Here is an 18,993-nt window from a genome sequence, read left to right on the forward strand (position 1 = left end):
GCAGGCAGTTGTGTTGCACCATAACCAAACCAAGTCATTTATATGAGGCCCCTTTTCTTATTTTGAGCAGTGTCTTTGCAGAAAACAGTAATTCAGATATAAACTGAGTTTATTGTGGAATTCCCATAGCAGTTTTCTTAAAATTTGTAATACTGAATTGCCTGTCTATAAAAGTTGAGCTTGTTTTCCCTAAAGCCACTGAAAATGATGAAAGCTATATATTGCTCTCCTACAGTCTGACTATACTTAGTTTTTATTGCTTCCTGAGCCCATGAGAAAATCCATACAACATTTAAAACTGTTATTTTCATCATTCTAAGCCTTAGATGCAAGCATGTTGGCTTCCACCAGTCTTTCTAGAAGTGCTAAAAGGCTGAGGCCTACAAAGTGCTGCCCTCCCTCTGGCTCTGCTGATTTTGATGTTAGGATGGAGGGCCCAGAAATTTCTAGTCGTTGCTCAGAAATGCAGAGATTTTAGCCTTAGGGAATCCTTAATTGGATCATCAAATCTGAGTTGCTTTACAATTTTCATTGCAAGTGCTGAAATTGCCATTCTAGCTACTACTACCAAGATATGCCTGGAAATAGCCAGGAACATAACAGGGGATGGAACTACTTCCATCTGTATGAGACAACACCGTTATCAGTGGAAAAGTAGTAGAAAGAAGGGGAATTAGAACACAGTTCTTTGATATAATGGTAGCTGTTAAGACAGTTAAGAATAGTTATCAGAAGAAAATTACAAACGACTATTACATGACACCTCTACCTCCTGATCATATGCAGATTTTTGGTGAACAATAGAAAGAGAAGCTTATTAAGTGTCCAGTTAAACAAAACATCATCTGTTACTTAAATATATACTTAAATATATATATATATATATATTTCCTTTGCTTTTCAGCCAACACAGAGACTTATCAAAAGATTGCATGTGGAAAAAAACTCTTAGAGCATTTTTCTCATATAGTGTAGTTAAAAAGGAATGTGTGAAATTCAAGATTGGAAAGTATTGCACAAAAGTATTCTTTTTCCCTTGTTTTTCTTGCTTCTTCTTCTTCTTTTTTTTTTTTTTTTTTTCCAAACATATTTTCCCTCAAGCCTGCCTCCCTACCAAGCCCTTTTTCCCACAAGACTCCAAAGGAAAAATGACATCAAATGGTAAAATCCTGCTGTATGTTATTTCCAGAGGAATCCATGGAAATCTTGAATATGATTTTATCATTTGCACTGTAATGTTCCATTGTTAAAAAGAACAACATAATGAAGAGTATTCAGTTGCTGAATGCTTGATGGTAAGCAAAATCTGATATTTCTGTATTACAAAACACTTAGGAATCTGTAGCACCTCAGATTTGTTGTATGATAATAGGAATTAGAAATGGAAAACTCCTGTTATATCAGCTTGACCATCTGTCCGACACTGCCAGATCATTGTCTTCATTGCAGTACTTGGTCTAATTTGCAAATGTCATAAGCCATGTGGCTTCCACCATTTCCCTTGGGAGTATACATGGCATTAAAGCAGGCTGAATATTCCTTTCCTTGAATTCATCTTCTTGATCCTCTTTTATATCTCTTCATTGCACTAAACAATTTTTAATGTCACTTTGCTATTAGCTATTTTCTCTCTCCTCCCTCTTATATGTTTTCCACAAAATCACAGTATTATTTACACTGTTCTTTTGGCTTTTCTTCTATTTTGTTGTATCTTTCTGGTACTCAGGGGTCATGGGCTAACTCTCTAGAGGCTATAAAGAAAATGTAGTAAGTCTCTACTGGAGAAAGGGGAGACTATGTAACTTCTGTGGCCACTGAAGTTATATTTGCAAAAGAAGCACAGCATAGGTCCTAAATACATGTCTATATCAGTCTTATTCATTTAAAAAAAAAAATCCTTTTAAATCTAAAATACTTCTTATTTCATGTTTTGCTGAGGCTGATGTTGCATAATATACTTTGCATGTATATATTGTAGTTAAATTTGTTGAAAACTTCATTCTGACAATTATATCATGCAAAAGCACTAGTTTGACTTATTTAAGACACAGGTACACTAACAAGGGTAGAGCTCTGTGCTTTTTTTTTTTTTTAACTTTGAAAAAGATTATGAATATTTTATGACAATCTCCAATGATTCTTTTAAGTTTCTCTTTTTCTCCAGGAATGAAGTATTCTGCCTAGATATGGGATCTGTTGTTTTGTTGTTGTTGTTGTTTTTTAATAAATAAATTTGAGGAAGTTTATTTATGATACCTCAGTGTGAAATGATAATCCAAAAGATTTTGAAAGTATCAAAAAAGCTTTAAGAATTTTTATTTTCACAGTCACATTGATCTGCAAACTCAGCAGGAATTTGACAAATGGTTTGTTTGCCCTGCATCTGCATTTTTCAAAGGAAAATTATCTCAGCTGAAATGTTTGCTCAGTATTAGCTGAAGTTACAAAGGTAGGTGATGAATGTTTGAAGATATTAACAGCAGTCAGCCTATAGGAGTAGAAAGTGTAACATATATATGTGTGTATATATGTAACATATATATGTGTGTATATATATATATATATATCATATCCTTGAAGGATCTTAGATCATCCTGCAGGCAGACTCTGGATGGCTGTCTCCAGGAGGAGGATTCCCTCCCATTCATATGAAAATGGTGGAAAATCTTGCCCTAAAGCTAACCTGCCCCTGGAGTTTTGCCTATCTGTCATGATGAACACTTGTCTGTGAAGAAAAAGGTTTTCTTAATGGTCAGCTGACAAATCTTTCTGTCTGGGAAGTCAAAAGCATGTCACAATGAAGCAAGCAAGTGGAAGACCAACTGTTATGGCAATACTTCTCCCCAGGAAAAAAAACAAAGAATTGCATCTATGCCAAGACTCTCTTTTTAATACAGTAGCGTAGTATCTATCTAATATGAATGTCAATAGCTCAAATATTTTTTTTTTTCTAGCAGTAAGTTATTGAAGAGCCAACATTTCTGAAATGCGTAGTAGGATTTTCAGTTGCACTGAATGAGATGTAGGCTTGATGAAAAATAACTTAAACGATTGACATTCATGTGGCCATAATTAAGTTTTACATTTGTATTGTGCATATTTACTTTAGAATTTGCTGAATTAATTTACTGTTCTACAAAAGGACAGTAGCTAATAAGAAATTGGCCACTGAGGAGCAAACTCAGTTTTAGGGATTCACTTCCTGGTAGGAAGTACCTGTTCAAGCTGAAATGTAAATGTCATTTGTAACTCTTACTTGTGGTCATCTCCAAATGAAAACAAATGTTTCTCAAAAAATAAAAATAAAAAATGTGCAAGTTTTCCTAGAAGAATGTCTAGCACTTGGTAGCTGTTCATGGTAAGCCAGGTATTATGACTAGTTTCTTTATTTCATGATAGGTAACTGCTTTTTATGCAGTTTGTCTTCCTGCAAGCATATTCAGTTTCCTTTGTAATCATCTTTGGATGATTTTTTTAATTTTTTTTTGTTCCTCTGCATTTCTTCAAACTAATCATGATCTCATTCCTTTTGTTTTTCTCTCCATATTGATATCTAAGAATGTAAGCTAGATTCAATTTTATTTTTTTTGACAATTCTTCATTTCTTCTAGAATGTAGTTATTCCCAGTTATATATATATATATATATATTATATTATGTATAAATAAATAAAATCACCATGATCATTAGAAGAAGCAACTTTGCTCCTTGGGAATTTTTGGTCATATCTCTGGTTGTTTTCCCTGATGTTCAAGTTTTGTAATTTTGCATTAGATAAAACAAATTTGTCTTGGGCTTTCTCCAAATATAAAGCAGAAGGATGTGGGGAAAAAAAAAAAAAAAAAAAATGAAAAAGTATAGTAACTTTGCAAAGTTGTAAGTGTAGGAGTCTGATCTCTTACCATTTACAGGTTGAGTACTTAAATAGTCCTAAGATCTGTGAACTTGTGCATACTTCCTTACCTTTCCCAAAACAGATGAGCAGTAATTCAGTCTACTTGTTCATTCCTTGGATCCGTTGTTGGCAGCTCTAATTCTTTTTTAGGTGGTGTGGTCTTCAATAAAAAAATTCTGCATTAGGGGTTTGTTATGGGTATGTGTGTATGTACAAAATTAGATGTAATGAAAATTAAAGACAACAGTATTATACAATACAAGCACACCACAGTTTGTTCATTATCAGAATAAAATCATTGAGAGGAATATTTATTTGCTATGCTTTGCAAAACAAAGGAATATAAAGATATTACCTGTGAAGGAACTTTGTCACTTTTCCTAACATGTCCCTTTTCACATTCAACCTGAGTTGCCATATGCCCTATCTATAGTATAGATCCTCCATTGATGACTACTGCCAAGTGGCATGAATGCACGAGAACTTTGTAAAGCATTTAAAATTAAAAATAAATAAATAAATAATTCTGTGGAGAGTTGTCAAATATTTCTGTTGTTCTTACTTGTTACCTCCTTGTTTTCTCCCCTGTGTTACACTGCTATTACATGTTAGTATTAAGTCAGAATGACAAAGGAAAACTTTTAGCAAGGCTTATAAAATTTTGTGTGAATAGACCCCTGATAAACCCAGGGTAACGGCTGCCCTGCTATTTTTCATCAGTTTAGAAACTGAGCTGTTGCTAGCTTCATGTAGCTTGGACTTGTATTGCAGTTAGTAGAGCACATATTTAAAAATGAGTGATGGAAACTGTTGTTTCACATTATACATTCTCTGATGTATATAGCCCCTTAGGACAAAGAGGAGTTCACTGAATTAACTCTTTGCTCACAGTCACACTTCCTAAATGAAAAGCAAGTTTCTTTTATTTGCACAATTCTTTAATGAATGAGTCAGTTCATCCTTCCCACTCATTTGTCTACCATCACTCCCCCTTCAGATACAAAAGTCTGATCATTTTTAAATTATGTATGCTGTGATCAGTGACTCACTGGTGGCTTGGGAGGGCATGGTGAAGCTCACTCTCAGTTTATTATTCCACAGAAAGTGGTACTGAATACTGATCAAATCCAGTTTCTCCTGTTAAAGCCCACTGTAGGAAAGTTTGTAGCTTGTCCATCATGATGATCAATCTTCACCACCACATTAGAGTCAATGATTTCACACTAATCCCTTTTGCACTCCAAGCTAAACTGGGATAAGCAAGATATTTTTACTTTCTTAAACCTTTTGAAAAACCCTTTGGATAGTGTCCGTGGAATAAAGATTACATGCTAAGAAAAAGGAAGCCGTACATACTTCCTCAAGAAGTTTATAATGATAATCAAAATTATTAACATTGAAAAGATGGAGTTCTTAAAAAGAAAATTATCATGATTTCCAGAAATATGACTTAAAGGTGCGGGGAAAAATCAGTCTTCTTTTGTTAACAAAACAGCAAAAAGAGCTATTAACTCTGATCATTTGGAACATTTAGTTTGCATCCAAAATTTTATGAAGAACTTTCTTTAAATCTGTGTTTGTTCTAAGATTGTTTTAAGTCTGATCTAGAAATTGCAATTTTAACCATCAGGCCATAAGACGGGGTGTTTTTTTCCTCTTTTCTTTTAGGTGGGAAGAGCTGAAGAAAGTGGTGCCTCCCTTCTCTAGCTTAATCTGAACTCAAAATAACTTTTAGTTCTCTTTTATAACAGCCCTTTCTCTGAGTCACAGTATGAAAGAGAGACTGGGAAGTGTTGAATATTGTAGATTAAACACTTCAAAGCCAACTTTGACTTAGTTTTACGCATGCTTCATAGTAAACTAATGTGCAATAGTATCCAAGAAATTCAGCCAATAATTCATGAGAGTCCAAAATGTTCTCCTTAGGATGAGTCATAGCAGCATAAATGATATGACTGGAGAAGATCCCTTAGGTCATCTAGTTGAAAGCCTTTGTATCTTCCTCTTCACTAATCCCCTCTAGGATTTCTTCTACCCTGTCTTGACAAACCTCTCATATCCTTGACTCAGCCACCTCCCTAGGTAGTTTCTTCCATTGCCTAACGATTTAACCTGAACATCTTTAAACCTTACACCATTTAGTATGAACAATTTATGACTACAGAAAACAATCCTTTCTCCTCCCTTCTGACATCATGCTCAGATATCATCCTTCTCTCTAAACGTTCTTTTTCCCCTCTAGATGCATGAATAATAACTCCAGTAAAGTGTTTTGTTTTGCTTTTTCTTTAGCTGTCTCTTTGGTGTTTCTGTCACTGTAACTGTTTTTCTAAGATCTTTCTCTCAGTTTTCAGGGCTCAGAAATACATTTTGTTCTACAAATGAACTTTCTGTGACTCAGCAATATGTGTGCATTAATCATGCTTTTCAAAAGATGAATTTACATGACTGAAATATTCCATGGCGCTGTTTATAGAAGTTGCTTTCATAAGGGTGCTAATGTTCTCTGATTGAAAAATACAAAATAATAATAATAATAATAATAATGAAAACAACAAGGGATTTAAGTGGATGAAAGTGTAATGTATTTTTAATTTCAGATATGTGTAATTTTATGTTGCTAATCAGGAAATTAATTCAATCACATACTTTAACTTAATTTTGAAAACTTTTCTCCAAAAACTCTTGGGGCTTCCTACTGCACAAGGGTTAGTTTATCATGGTTATTTCTAAAAGCACAGTTTCCCACTTTGTAACGATGTTTATAGAGATATTATCCCTTTAATACACATTTGTCAATGTGTGTTTGTGTTCATACCAGTATTATTCTGATAGAATTTTTGCATGGTCTATAAAATGAAACATGGAGAATTTCCCAATGGGAAATATGGGGGCATAAGAAAATTTTTTTGTTGTTGTTTGTTTGTTTGTTTGTTTGTTTTTCCCTTTTGAAATGAGGTACAGGGGCCTTAATCTACAGAATTCTTAATTTTATACCAAGTATTTCTTAGGATCTGCCTAAGCTTGTCAGAATATACTGATAATGAACCTCTCTTAGACATCTGACCTGCTATAATTTAACATATGCCTGTTAGATCAATCCAAAATTTATGTTGTTCTCCTAGCTGACTAATAAATATGGCATGTTGAAAAATACAGGGTAGAGGTGGGGAGGCTCATTATTTCAAGCTATGTTTTCATATTGCCTCCCATTTTAGAGTTACACAATAAAATTAGCTGCAGTCTATATGTCATGTCAGCTCACCTCTTCCACAGTTTGCTCATGTGGTAGTTCTTTGATCCACGCAGAAGTATTACCAGGTTACCTGAAGTTTTGTATACTGCTGTCAGGCAAAGCTGTGTGAAATTGAGGTAAATCCTGCTATAAGTTTCATTTCTACCAACCCATAATTACAGCTAACCCGTTAGGTTTAGTTGATCCACTGTGTTTCATGAGCTTACAAACAACCATTCACATTGACCATTTTGGTATAGCAATTTACAGAAATAGACACAGGAATTATTTTTAAGAATTCCATCTCATGGAAGTAACAGTTTTTAAAAGAGTATCTCGGGCACTATTTTACATCTCCAATAACTATTTTTGCTTTACAATTTTATAACTAAATTTTATTTTTTAATATATTACGGTTTCAGCCTACTAAAGGAAAAGGTCCATGTCCCCCCGCCCCCCCCCCCCCCACAATATTTTTTCTAAACCTTTCCTTCCTTAATTTCCTGCTGTTAAGATTCTCAGATGTCCTCTAGCAAGTCCTCAAATGTAGTTGCATTGATTTTGAGGGCACTGTGCAGTAGCAGTGTTGCGCGTCTTGAAGTGTGCAACTTAGTGGGCAATGCTAATGCACAGGTTAGTGCCTCTTGATCTGTCTGGTAAATCTCTGGCTATCCTCTTCAGGGACAAACTGCTGATGTAAGCATATTGCCCTTTTCTGTATCTTATTTGTGCATCTGTCCAGCTTTTAGGAAGTGTGTGCAGAAAGCGGTTTCCAAACTCTTGCAAACCCTGATTGTGGTGGGAAAGTAAGGCATTCTCCAATATCTTTTTTAGGGAGTACAGAGAGCTGTAAACAGCTGCAGATGTGATTTCAATAAAGCTGTATAGTAAGGAGCAGTATTCACTGTGGGCTCTGCAGTAGCTTCTGTGGTTCTACACTGTGTTGAGCTACGTGGCTTATTTCACGGCAAACGCCTGTCTTCTGCAGCTCTTTCCACTGTGCTACTTCTGTGGGGCTTTCCTCAGCAACCATCTGTTTAAGATTATTCTCATGATGTATTTCAAATAGTATCTTATGTATCTTCTATCAGCATTGTTAATCTCTTAGGTCCTGGAGCAATAATTATTTCTTCTCTCCAGCATTTGTAGCTCATCTGGGTTTCTTATAATCCACACATTTCATTATCATGCTACCTACCTCCTTTCTCTAGATCATTAATGAAACAAGATGGGACCTGCTGCTGGTCCCTTTGGCATCCCAGCATGTGCTATGCAGTAAGATTCTTGAACAAAGGAACTGCCATTTCAGGGCTGACCTTTGTAAACCCATGTCAGCTCTTAACATGGTACTTTTAATTGTCCTTTGGGGGCCTTGGGCTTCCAGCTGTTACTGAAATTTTATTGCTTTAGTCTTTTGTATCTTGGCAATTTTATCCTTGATCTGCTCTCTGTTAGCCTCTCTGTTAGCCTTGCTTTATTTCAATTTCAAGGCTTGAGGTAAAATTTGTTTAACTTATTACCAGCAGTTATGAAAACCATTCACGCACATACTGAAATCCACAAGCACCAGAGGACAATGATGATGCAAAAAAAAAAAAAAAAAAAAAAAAAAAAAAACTGAAAAATAAAAAAAAGTAACATAGATGTTTTTATTCATGTGAAATTGCATGGATCTAAATGAACACTTCCCCTTCCCCCCTTCTCCCCCTCTTTTTTTTTTTTAATGATGTAAATTTTTGGTGCTAAATTCTGTGTGAACATAATTATGAAGGCAACTGGGCCTTCAGTCAATGAACTAGCCTGGGTTTAGAAGACCCGGACATTCAAATTTAATTCTCCTGCTGACCTGATGGGTGATTTCACTTCACTGGGTGTGTAGAGATTTCAGCCTTCTTCAGAGATGTCTCATTAGAAAAAATACCACATAAAAGTTGTGTGTTACTTGTATTATTATTCATATATCATTTGGTTATACTGCCAATTTATTTTGGATTGCTTTATATTCATTTGAAAAGGATTTAAGTTAAATCATCTTCAGCATAAACCAATAGCAGACATGTAAGAAACCACTGGGTTAAATAATCACTTTTAATTAACCTATGCAAGTATATGCATATACAAATTTCTGTGATTACCCACTGCTCTTTTTCTCCATAAATATTTCAAGCAACTTTTTACGAGTTTCTCCCTACATTTTTGATTTTGTCAGGTTCATTATTGCAAAGATTAATATCCAATCAAAGATGGATTAACCTTTGCACAGATATTTGAAGACGGGAAAAGCATATGTTCCTGGTTTAAAGCAGAAGTTACCTTCTGTACAGGGGTGTTGCTATTTTCTCCTTGCCCAAAGTGTTTGTCTTATATTAAAATATAAAATAAAATAAAATAAAATAAAATAAAATAAAATAAAATAAAATAAATCCTTATTAATTAGTTTATGGAGCCTAATTTTCTATTGTTTTGCAATTTGTATTGCCAGTTCTACCTGGAAAAAGGTGAAGGTAAAATCAAGTAGAGAACTGTGTGTCAGATCATATGTCCAATTATTCTCTACCATTTTTCTTCACATTTAAGAGTAGTCCAGAATTTAAAACTTAAAGATTGCATCATCTGTCATATACATAAAGGAGCTGATATGAAATTGTCGTTATTGTCTTAATTTGTATATTTCCTACACTTGTGAGTGCTTGAATTTGCAAGTTATGCATTTTTATTGTGTTGCATGTAATAAACTGTTTCCTCCAGCTATAACCAAAGCAAGTAAACAAACAAGTAAAATGAACATTATAGTGCATGCAGTTGCTAAGTACACTGAATTTTTAAGCATCTTTTTCTCCTTTATAGGTTTGTCTGAGGATGCAGCAGAGGAAGCAGAAAAGCCATGAAACATGAAGACGACCTAAGGAGGAATTTCTATCTGTTATCAAATGTATTTATAAGGCAGCAGTACCAATCCTTTTTATTCTGTCCTGATTGCAGCCTCCAGAAGAAGAGGACTGTGCTAACTTATATGAAAAAGTTCCATTCTAATCATTTTGGTTGGGTCTTCCTGCCAACTGCTAGCATCCAATCTGTGACCAAAGCTTATGCACTTACCCAATTGTGATAGGGATGTTGTGTTATGTTTTGTGGTACATCAGCCCTTCTAAGGATTCTGTTGGTTGATCAAAGACTGTTTACAGATAGTTAAAAGCAACCTTTGTTTCAGGATATATTTTATCTGTTTTTTAAGATATTCTGAACTATACATTTGTTATATCACAGCTTTGACAAAAGATAACTATCTCCTTTCCTCCCATACTAACATTCACAATTCCAGACAGCTGAATTCACCACAAGAAGAAAAACTGGTAATCCATCAACTACCCACCCTCCCCACCCCGCGCCCCGTCTCTCATTGCTTATATAGACTCCTGCTCTCAAGAGATACAGAGTAAAATATGGTTACTGGACATAAAGGGTAAACCCTTTTGCCATTAACTATGTCACTATGAACTTGAATAAAGTTTACACTGTAAGTACCCTAAGCACAGCAACAGATGGATCTTTTTATGGTTACCTGTAATTTCTGTTTTTCCTGTCAGTCAGCCTGTTCTAGTTATGGGTAAGATTTTCAAAAGTAATTTTTGAGTGCCTTAATTTTTATGAATTCAGCTGGAGGGGGCTTAGATAGTTCAGTTTTTAAAAAGTGCTGAATATTTACAGTCTGAAAGTGAAGTCTACCCAAGGTGCCTGCAATGAGACAACAACTGAGACAATCGAAACACCTTGTCAAACCATGACCTAGGGTTTGGAAGTGTCAAGATTATATCTGAGTTCTTAAGAGTGATCTGAGTGTAGTATCAGCAAAAGATATTTGAAACTGAAGATAACTGATACATGGGTCAAGAGCAAAGACAGCTGAACAAGATCTCTCTTGGTTGTTGGTGGTTCATAAAAAATCAGAAGCAAATTTTAAAAATTTTTTTTGATTGCAAATACAGAAAATATAGTGCACCCCAGCATAATTTCTCAGAGATGCAATTGGATGAACTATCTGCACATCCCACTTTCAGCTTGGTTTCACCAACTCCTGTTCTAGCCATAGTAAAGGTCCCTCCAACTCACATTTGTGCTCTTTTGGCAGGGTTGTTGACAGTTTCTGTGGTCTGTGCCAGACTTGATCTGTGGATAAAAAGGAGACATTTTTCAGGATCTCTTAAGCCAACAACTTTCATCAACTCCATGTTTGCTTTCAAACTCTTTGTATCCACCCCAAAAACTAAACCAGTTTGCACCAGTTGTGCATCTGCGGCTTAGCCCTTTGATCCTGCTCTGGCTGAGTAAACTCGATATAATCATGTTTCATGGAGCCCTTTTCAACATTAAATGGAGCCAAGTGGCCAGGGAACTGGGTATGGCTTCTGATACCTCTAGGACTCAAGTGAGCAGGGGCTGCCGATAAAAATGACTCTGTCCCCCAGGAGAGCTCATATATCTGTAAGGTGTGGTGCACAAAATCTTGCCTCTTTCCCATGAAGGAAAATTCCTACCCCCTGCTTGTTATGGAGGAATTCTGCTGGCTGAGTTTTCTTCACTCTGATCCCTCCCCCATGGTTTTTGTCAGGAGGGCAGTATCCAAACCATTGTAAATGTATCCTGCTGTGTTGCAAAAATTACACAATAAAATAATCTCCTGTAGTTTCTGTACACACCTCAATGACCAAGGAAAATCCATGGAGAACTAATCAATTACTGTAGCTATTAGGCTTAAACTTTAACTATAGATCTCAAATCTTCTTTTGTTCTCTTGTCAGTGGCTACTAGGTAATCTAGAAAAATCCACTGCTGTCTACTTTTTTTTTTTTTTTTTTTTTCCCCATGCCATAGAAGTGCCATTATGTTGTAGAATCCTGGACCAAAGGATCCTAAGCTATATGCGTATAGTATTAACTGGAGAACACACAACTGTGAGACTTTTGTGAAATATATTACTCTGTCATAATTATTATTATTGAATATGATCCCAATGCTCAGAGCTGCCTGGCTTCATTTGGAGCTTACAGTAAACAAATAGGCACTCAGGTCAATTATTTCATATGCTTATATTTATTTTTTATCATTTTAATATGAGGCTCAGAAGCACTCTTATTTGTCTTTTCTGCTCCATGCTTTGTAAAATGAAGTCTCATGAGACTCCTTCTACAGAAAAGGAAAAACATGGTAATAAAACATGGGAAAAACATGGTAATAAAGAAAACAAAACAAAACAAAACAAAAAAACTAGAACTTTCTATAATAGTAATGTGACCTCTTTGTATATTGTACTGAACTGTGGTATTTGATAGTATCATCAAGATTTAAGAGAGAAATACAGTTGCTTTGTGTAGAAGTTACTTGGTTTCCCCAAATGCCAAATAGTCCAGCTAATTCAGAGGAAGGAAGTCGTTGAAATGTAGTCATTTACACAGCAGGCTAAGAGAAAATATTGTAAAGTAATTCTTAGCAGATCTCAAATGTAGTTTGAATTTTGAAGAAAGTTCTTTTGGGCTGGAAAAAAAATCAGGCCAGTTATAGGAAGTTTTGGAGTTAGAGAGTTGACCAACTGAAAAGTGTCAGGAAACATTGCTAGGTGAGGAGGACAAAATGTTGGGTTCTCATTGTCAGTGTTTCTGAGGCCAAGAAAGACATTGCTGAGTAGTCAAATGATTCTGAACAGGATTTTAGAGTATGCCTGATCAGATGTTGTGTTAATTATAAGACTACAATGTTTTCAAGTGAGGTGGAGTCGTTAATATAAATGTCATATCTAGAAACTTAGTGATTTATTTTGCAAAAAGATTACTCATATAAGAACTGTATCTTTCTGAGCTTAAATATGCAGTCTGCTAGAATAAATAGCTATTTGAGGAGAATTTATATTTTTAGTTGGCTCACAGATAAATAGTAAATTTTAAACTATCATTTTATTAAAATCAATTTTGGATACTTATATCTAAAGTGAATTTTGTAACATTTTAAAGACCATACTGAGGTTCACGGCAACTTTTTTATTTTATTTGTGCTGTAGAATTTTGAAATGCATTTTCTAAACTAAGTCATAACATAAAATATATGCATTTTATTTCTGTTAAACAGGTAAATATTTTTGTATTATTGTATTATTTTCTGATTGTTATCGTCCAAGGGCTTTTCATTCATTTTGGTTTTTGTGCTGTAGCAATTTAGAAAAACAGATTAAAACAATTACTACTCTGATGACAAAAATCTGGAGATTTGGTCTCTGATGATCTTTTGGGCTTTGAACACAATGCTGAGTTCAAACCAGGGCTTTTCTTTCCAGCTCCAGATTGATTCTTCTGTCCGACTATTATTAAACTATGCAACAGAAAAACAGCATTTCTTTACTTTCCAGGGGTTGAATTTTGCTTTATAATGTCTTCTTTTCTCTTCTTCAGCATTTACTATGCACAGAGTTTTAGAGATAAATTTCAATATTCTTCTGTTGCTTATAAAGAGTAATTTACTGCCATAAAACAAAAATTGCTGAGCAGAGATTTTATTTTTATATCAAGTGCTTTCAGCATAAATATTACAAGTTATACGTTATATTGAATAAGCATTTTTTTCTTATCAGAATATCCTGTTTATAAATACTCTTTTCAAAATACTGTTCCGACAATGCTGCAAAATATATGACATACTCCTGAAAGCAAGCTTCTGTATTGCTTCCTTGAAATTAACCCCTAGTTTTCCATAGCTTTCTAGTCACCCTTTGACATCATGCTGCTTTGTTCATGCACTGCCTTGTAGCATAGGATTCCTCCAGTATTTATGTATCTTCATGTGCTCTTTGCAGCTGACTTGGTTCTTCCTCCACAACTCAAAGGATGTTTAAGTTTAGTTACTTGAATGTTTAAGTTCGCATAGCTTCTCATTTGTATGTGAGCCATAATCCGTTTGAGGTGAGGTAATGCCCTCATGTCCTGATGAAACAAGCAGTAAGTCAAGGCATGTGGTGTTCTTCAGGGCTGGGCTTAAAATTAGCAAAAGTGACCCAAATTAGAAGTGCTACTTTTGTTTCTATGTTTCTAAGTGCTATGCATTGTTTCTATGAGAATTTATTCTGGTACCTCAATGGACCAAATTCAATACAAGAATTATATTCATATAAAGATTAGAAAACATTGCTTGGTTTAGAATCTGAAACTCTTCTCTACTTGTTCATCTCCTGTATTGTAAATTCTTAGAGTGGTCAATAGTATCAGGAATGATTATTTCTGTCCTCCTCCTTTGCAAGATGGCTAGCTGTTTTCTGCACAGAAGCTGCTAGTTTTGGGGGAATATACAGGAGACCAGCAGATGACAGCAGAGACACTTAGTAGTTTTATTAGCATTAAATGTATAGAAAATGATTTCATTAATTTGGGCATAAAAGCCTAAGACAGTTAATTGTTTTGACCTTGTATATTTCTGACAACATGTCCTGGTTGCCATAGCATCGTATCTACTGTAGCAAGGTGTACAAAGAAAATGCAACATGCAAGAAGTTTTAAATAAATATATTTGTTATTTTAAATTACTGCAGTATTTTCCAAGAGTTTCATGTTGTCAAAAGCAGGAAAGGAAGTAAAATGTTATATATTCTTAGGTACTCATTGTAGGTTGATACTTCCTTCACATAAACTGTCACATTCTTAGGTTTACTATGTGTATATGGGTCATGCATGTTTGCAGATGAACCTGCTCTACTGAAGATTTCAGTATTCATCCTCATTCTTAAACTGAAAAGATTGAGCAAAATTATGTTTTTAACAGAAAAAAAAAAAAAAACTAACCAGGAGCCCTGGAATAGATCCACACCCTCAGGCTAGAAGATGTAATTGATGTTAACTCTAGTGGGAATGTTTTCCACTTGATTAGCATGAGCACATTGAATTATTCACTTGTTTGCTACTTTACCACTTCAGTGCTACACTCATCATAAAAAATATTTCATTTTGGAAATTATATTTGGCAAAACCAGTTAAGACTTCAGAGGAAAATGATAACAATGTTTGATAAGGTATTTTGATTCATCTTTATGAGCAGAATAGAGACTTGGAGTGCTTTGTAAGTAGGAATGATCATTGCAGATCACAGCTCACCCTCCACCACAGCTCCAGCTGGGTGCAGACTGACAGCACATTCAGCTGCAGAAACAAGATAAAAGCTCTGTTCTGATTATGTAAGCTGTTGCCTGATCAGTAATCTTGAAGGAAGGTCAGTCATCCTGAGTCGTTACTGTAAACTGATTAGATCTACCCTCATTTATTTTTACTAAGTATTTTGCCATAGATTTGGATGGGAGAACATCCATACTCCTCTGGAGGCCACATGACACTATAAGGTGACGTATAAGCACAATTTACTTTTAGCTAGATTATGTAATAAATTATGAGGATTGCTCAGAAAGGTATCATTCCCCAAATACAGTTATCTGTGAGGCCTAGCTAGTCAGTATTTATTAAACAACTTTTGCATTCCACCCCAGAAGTGATTGCTTCTCTGTAGACAGTGATGCTACGTGTTAAATAGGCCCTTTCAAACTGAATAGAATCTCAAAGCACTTTATGCAGGTTACTTCAACCACTTCTGAGATGAAGTCACTCTCAGGATGACGTATAGCAGCTTTTCGACAACACAAGCAGCACTGTTAAATAGGTTAGGATATTAAGCAATGAGCAACATGCTCCCCTTCTGCTCCCTGGCCAAGAGAGTATGGGAGGGAAGTATTTCCAGGACATGTTCTGTTAGGAAGAATGCACTTAGTTAATTTGGCATCTAATCAACAAAAATCTTGGCCCTCTATCTGTTAAAAAGTTGCCTTTTTTTTTTTTTTTTTTTTTTTTTTTTCTAAACTGATGCTATTGTTACTATTTCCTCAATTTCATGTACTATTCAAAAATTGGCACCTCTGGTCTCCTCTTATTATGCTGAGACATTTTATCATTGTTAATGAATGTAGCATAGGTGCCATTCTTAAAAACTTCAGGAAACAACACCAAGGTTTTTGATCCAAGGACAGATTGTATCTGTCCTTACTTTGCTAAATCTCGTAAGACTGTATCCCAAAGCCTACAATGTGTTTGGGGGAATAAGTTTTTTTACTATGTTGATTTTATTACTTTATTCATTTTAAATGATAGAGAAATTCTGCAGAATTTCTGAAGTGTCTGAGAATATATGAAGAAGTTGGTCTTTCACAGATGATATTTCAATTCATTATGAAGCAAGCATTCAATAATTAATAGTTACTTCAAGTGCCCACAGTATATTATAATCATGGTTGGATTCAATTACAGGAGACATAAAAGGGATAATTGTACTTTTTCTTCCCCTGATGGCATAATGAAGTGGAGGCAGTTGGGATCCATAAATATTGAACAGTCAAGTTGTAATATATTTATGTTACATATTTATATATATAAAACAAACTGCCTTTTCCAGCTGCCTGACCGTAGTGTCTTCCTTCTGTGTGAGCAATGATTGTAATTAGGAACTGGTTAGAATACAACTTGGTTAACATGGTGTGATTTCATCTGATCCAGTAGAAACAAAACGAGTTTGTCTTGGCAACATATAGCATTAGCTAGATATCTCATAGTGGCATGACATGTATCTTTCATCACAAAACTTGACAGTTGCTTTGTGGACTTCAGGGTTTAAGTCCCAAGACCAGCTGCAGCCAGAGAGGTACCTGAGGTCCATTACTTGTGTTGGGAATGTTTTGTCCATTGCTCCAGGCAACTGTATTCCCACTGTAAGGATTTGCCCCTTATGGCAGTGATTGGAAAGCCTGGGAGGACAGAAGAACCACCAAGGAGCTGCAGAGTGAACCTAGCTCCTGCATACCCAGCAGGATCATGTCCTAAAGCTTCAATGCCAGCTGCCACAGAGAAATGTATCCTCCCTAAGTGAAGAGGAATATTGGCTCATAGAGGTAAGACTATCCCCCAAGGATTAGTACATTCAGGCACTTGGTGGTCAAGCAGCAGGAAATGGATGCTGTGATACCAACCAGCTTGATATCAGTAAGAGAAGACTGAAAATGAAGGTGTTTGTGTGCCAAACAACCAAAGAAGAACATGGAAAAAAAGGACTGGTCTTTCAGATTTATCACTGCTGTATTGGTTGCACCTATTTAGTCCCACACCACTGTAAATCAAGAGTCATAAGACAAAAAGTCCTAGCAGAGGTGGATTCTAATTTCTTACTGCAGGATTGGAGAAGGTCAAGTGTGATCATCCATGAAATTACTACAGGTAAGGTTAGCAAAAAAAGGTGGAAGAAAGTTGTGGATGGTACACAGTATATTAAGAACTGATTTTATTTTTCTATTTCTGTCTTTGTATTTATTTATTTTTAAACCAGATCATTCCACATTCAGCATTCATTAGCTCATCTCATGGGGAGAGGAGTCCTTCTCGTCATCCACATTTTTGTAGATAGCAGTCACTTTTACAATTGTGTAATTTGTTTCTTTCTCTTCTTGTTTCTTTTTCCCTTCTTTTTATACCCAATCCCACTGACCATAAATTGATGATTTCTCCAAGAAGACACATTGTACACGTTTTAAAATCTTTAAAGAAAGATGGACAACTTGGAGCAAAATGAGTGTTTTGGTTAAACCTTTGAAATACAATGTAGCTGTTCTTCTCTGGGATGAATACCATTGCTTTCAGCATCAGAAAAATAACGAATGGAAAACCAAATATGCTCTAAAGAAGTTAAAGCTTTTTTTTTTTTTTTTTTTTTTTTTTTTTTTTAAGGGCTACTGCCCAAGTATGTCATCCAATGGAGTAAAGTTGGTAGCTGCATTGTTTTTTGTAAGACAGCTACCCAGACAGTGATGTGATACCTTTTATTGGGCTAACCAAAACTAAAATTAGAACTGAGCAAATAAATCCCAATGAGTAACAGAGTTGGTACATTTTAACCTTTCTTGCTTCTCATTAGATGAACTTTTCCAAACCTGGCCACTGACTTTTGGCTTCCAATTTTACAGCATGTTGAGAGAGGACCTGATTGCTAAGCCTGGTGAGTTTCTTACCTGCAGCGTATCAGTTTTGGTACCTGATCACACAGTATCTAGTAGGCACAAAATGTAGTCTGGTCCTACTGGTTCAGGATTTTCACACTAACCAGAAAAACAATTCCTACAAATGCTCTTTAACCTCTCTGTCATTGCAGATATCCGGCATACAAATCTGGACCCCAAACATCTAGTTGAGCTAGGCTTTAGGTCTCAAACCAATGGGCACGTCCATCTCTCTGTGGCTAAGAGAGGAAGTGAATTCTGGCATTTGTCTAGATGTTTATTTAGGTTGCTGTAGTACAGCTTTGTGATAATGTTTATGAAAGACTGCACACACTGAGACTTTTTGTATAGGAGATTGTTACCAAATTACTGCCATGTTGACTTCTGATTGAAACTCCTTCTTCTATGTCTCTCCGTCATTGTCCTCAGCACTGTAAATTTTTAAGTATTCAAAAGTTGAAGACCTGTTATTCCTTCTCCATATCACATTTACCCTTTCAGTAGCTACACCTTCTTCAAAGCCAGACATGTGCTACCACAGGCGAAGGTGAAAAGATCAGACCACCTGTAAGCAGTGAAGTTGTGTAACTCTTACTGATTCACCTCCCAAGGGGTGTGGCAGAGCAGTTTCCAAAACAGTGAACTTACCAGAGCAGCCAGAGGACATTTCTGTTAAGAAAAAGATAGCCAGAGGGTATAAGTGAAAAGAGCACCCTTTCCCTTTTTAATTTCTGATTTCTACTTCATAGTTACCTGGGCTAGTCTGTTAGTCATGGGGCTGCTGCGGTGGGCAGGTCACAG

The 18,993-nt window shown here is 35.6% G+C and overlaps 2 protein-coding genes across 5 annotated transcripts in view; one reads left to right on the forward strand and one right to left on the reverse strand.

The window, feature by feature from the left end:
- The window catches only part of BBS9 (Bardet-Biedl syndrome 9), a 335,690-nt gene that overhangs the window by 310,237 nt on the left and 6,460 nt on the right, over nt 1-18,993 (forward strand). For 2 of the 3 annotated variants that reach the window (XR_004748060.1, XM_035316945.1), the window contains one exon: nt 9,978-12,346. The exons of the other annotated variant lie outside the window; for it this stretch is intronic. Coding sequence is in view for 1 of the 2 variants with exons in the window: in XM_035316945.1 (XP_035172836.1) it covers nt 9,978-10,018 (41 nt within the window). In the remaining variant the exon portion in view is untranslated. Of the gene's footprint in view, nt 1-9,977; nt 12,347-18,993 lie in introns of those variants that run through there. 3 annotated transcript variants of the gene reach the window in all.
- The window catches only part of LOC118161514 (WASH complex subunit 3-like), a 47,400-nt gene that overhangs the window by 18,834 nt on the left and 9,573 nt on the right, over nt 1-18,993 (reverse strand). Inside the window, exons 2-3 of one of the 2 annotated variants that reach the window (XR_004748061.1) lie at nt 11,241-11,297; nt 3,964-4,055 (exon numbers count right to left, since the gene is read on the reverse strand). Coding sequence is in view for 1 of the 2 variants with exons in the window: in XM_035316971.1 (XP_035172862.1) it covers nt 3,990-4,055; nt 11,241-11,297 (123 nt within the window). In the remaining variant the exon portion in view is untranslated. Of the gene's footprint in view, nt 1-2,238; nt 4,056-11,240; nt 11,298-18,993 lie in introns of those variants that run through there. The other variant, XM_035316971.1, reaches the window with a different exon arrangement.

This window comes from Oxyura jamaicensis, chromosome 2 (assembly GCF_011077185.1).
Source record: "Oxyura jamaicensis isolate SHBP4307 breed ruddy duck chromosome 2, BPBGC_Ojam_1.0, whole genome shotgun sequence".
Lineage (NCBI taxonomy): Eukaryota > Metazoa > Chordata > Aves > Anseriformes > Anatidae > Oxyura > Oxyura jamaicensis.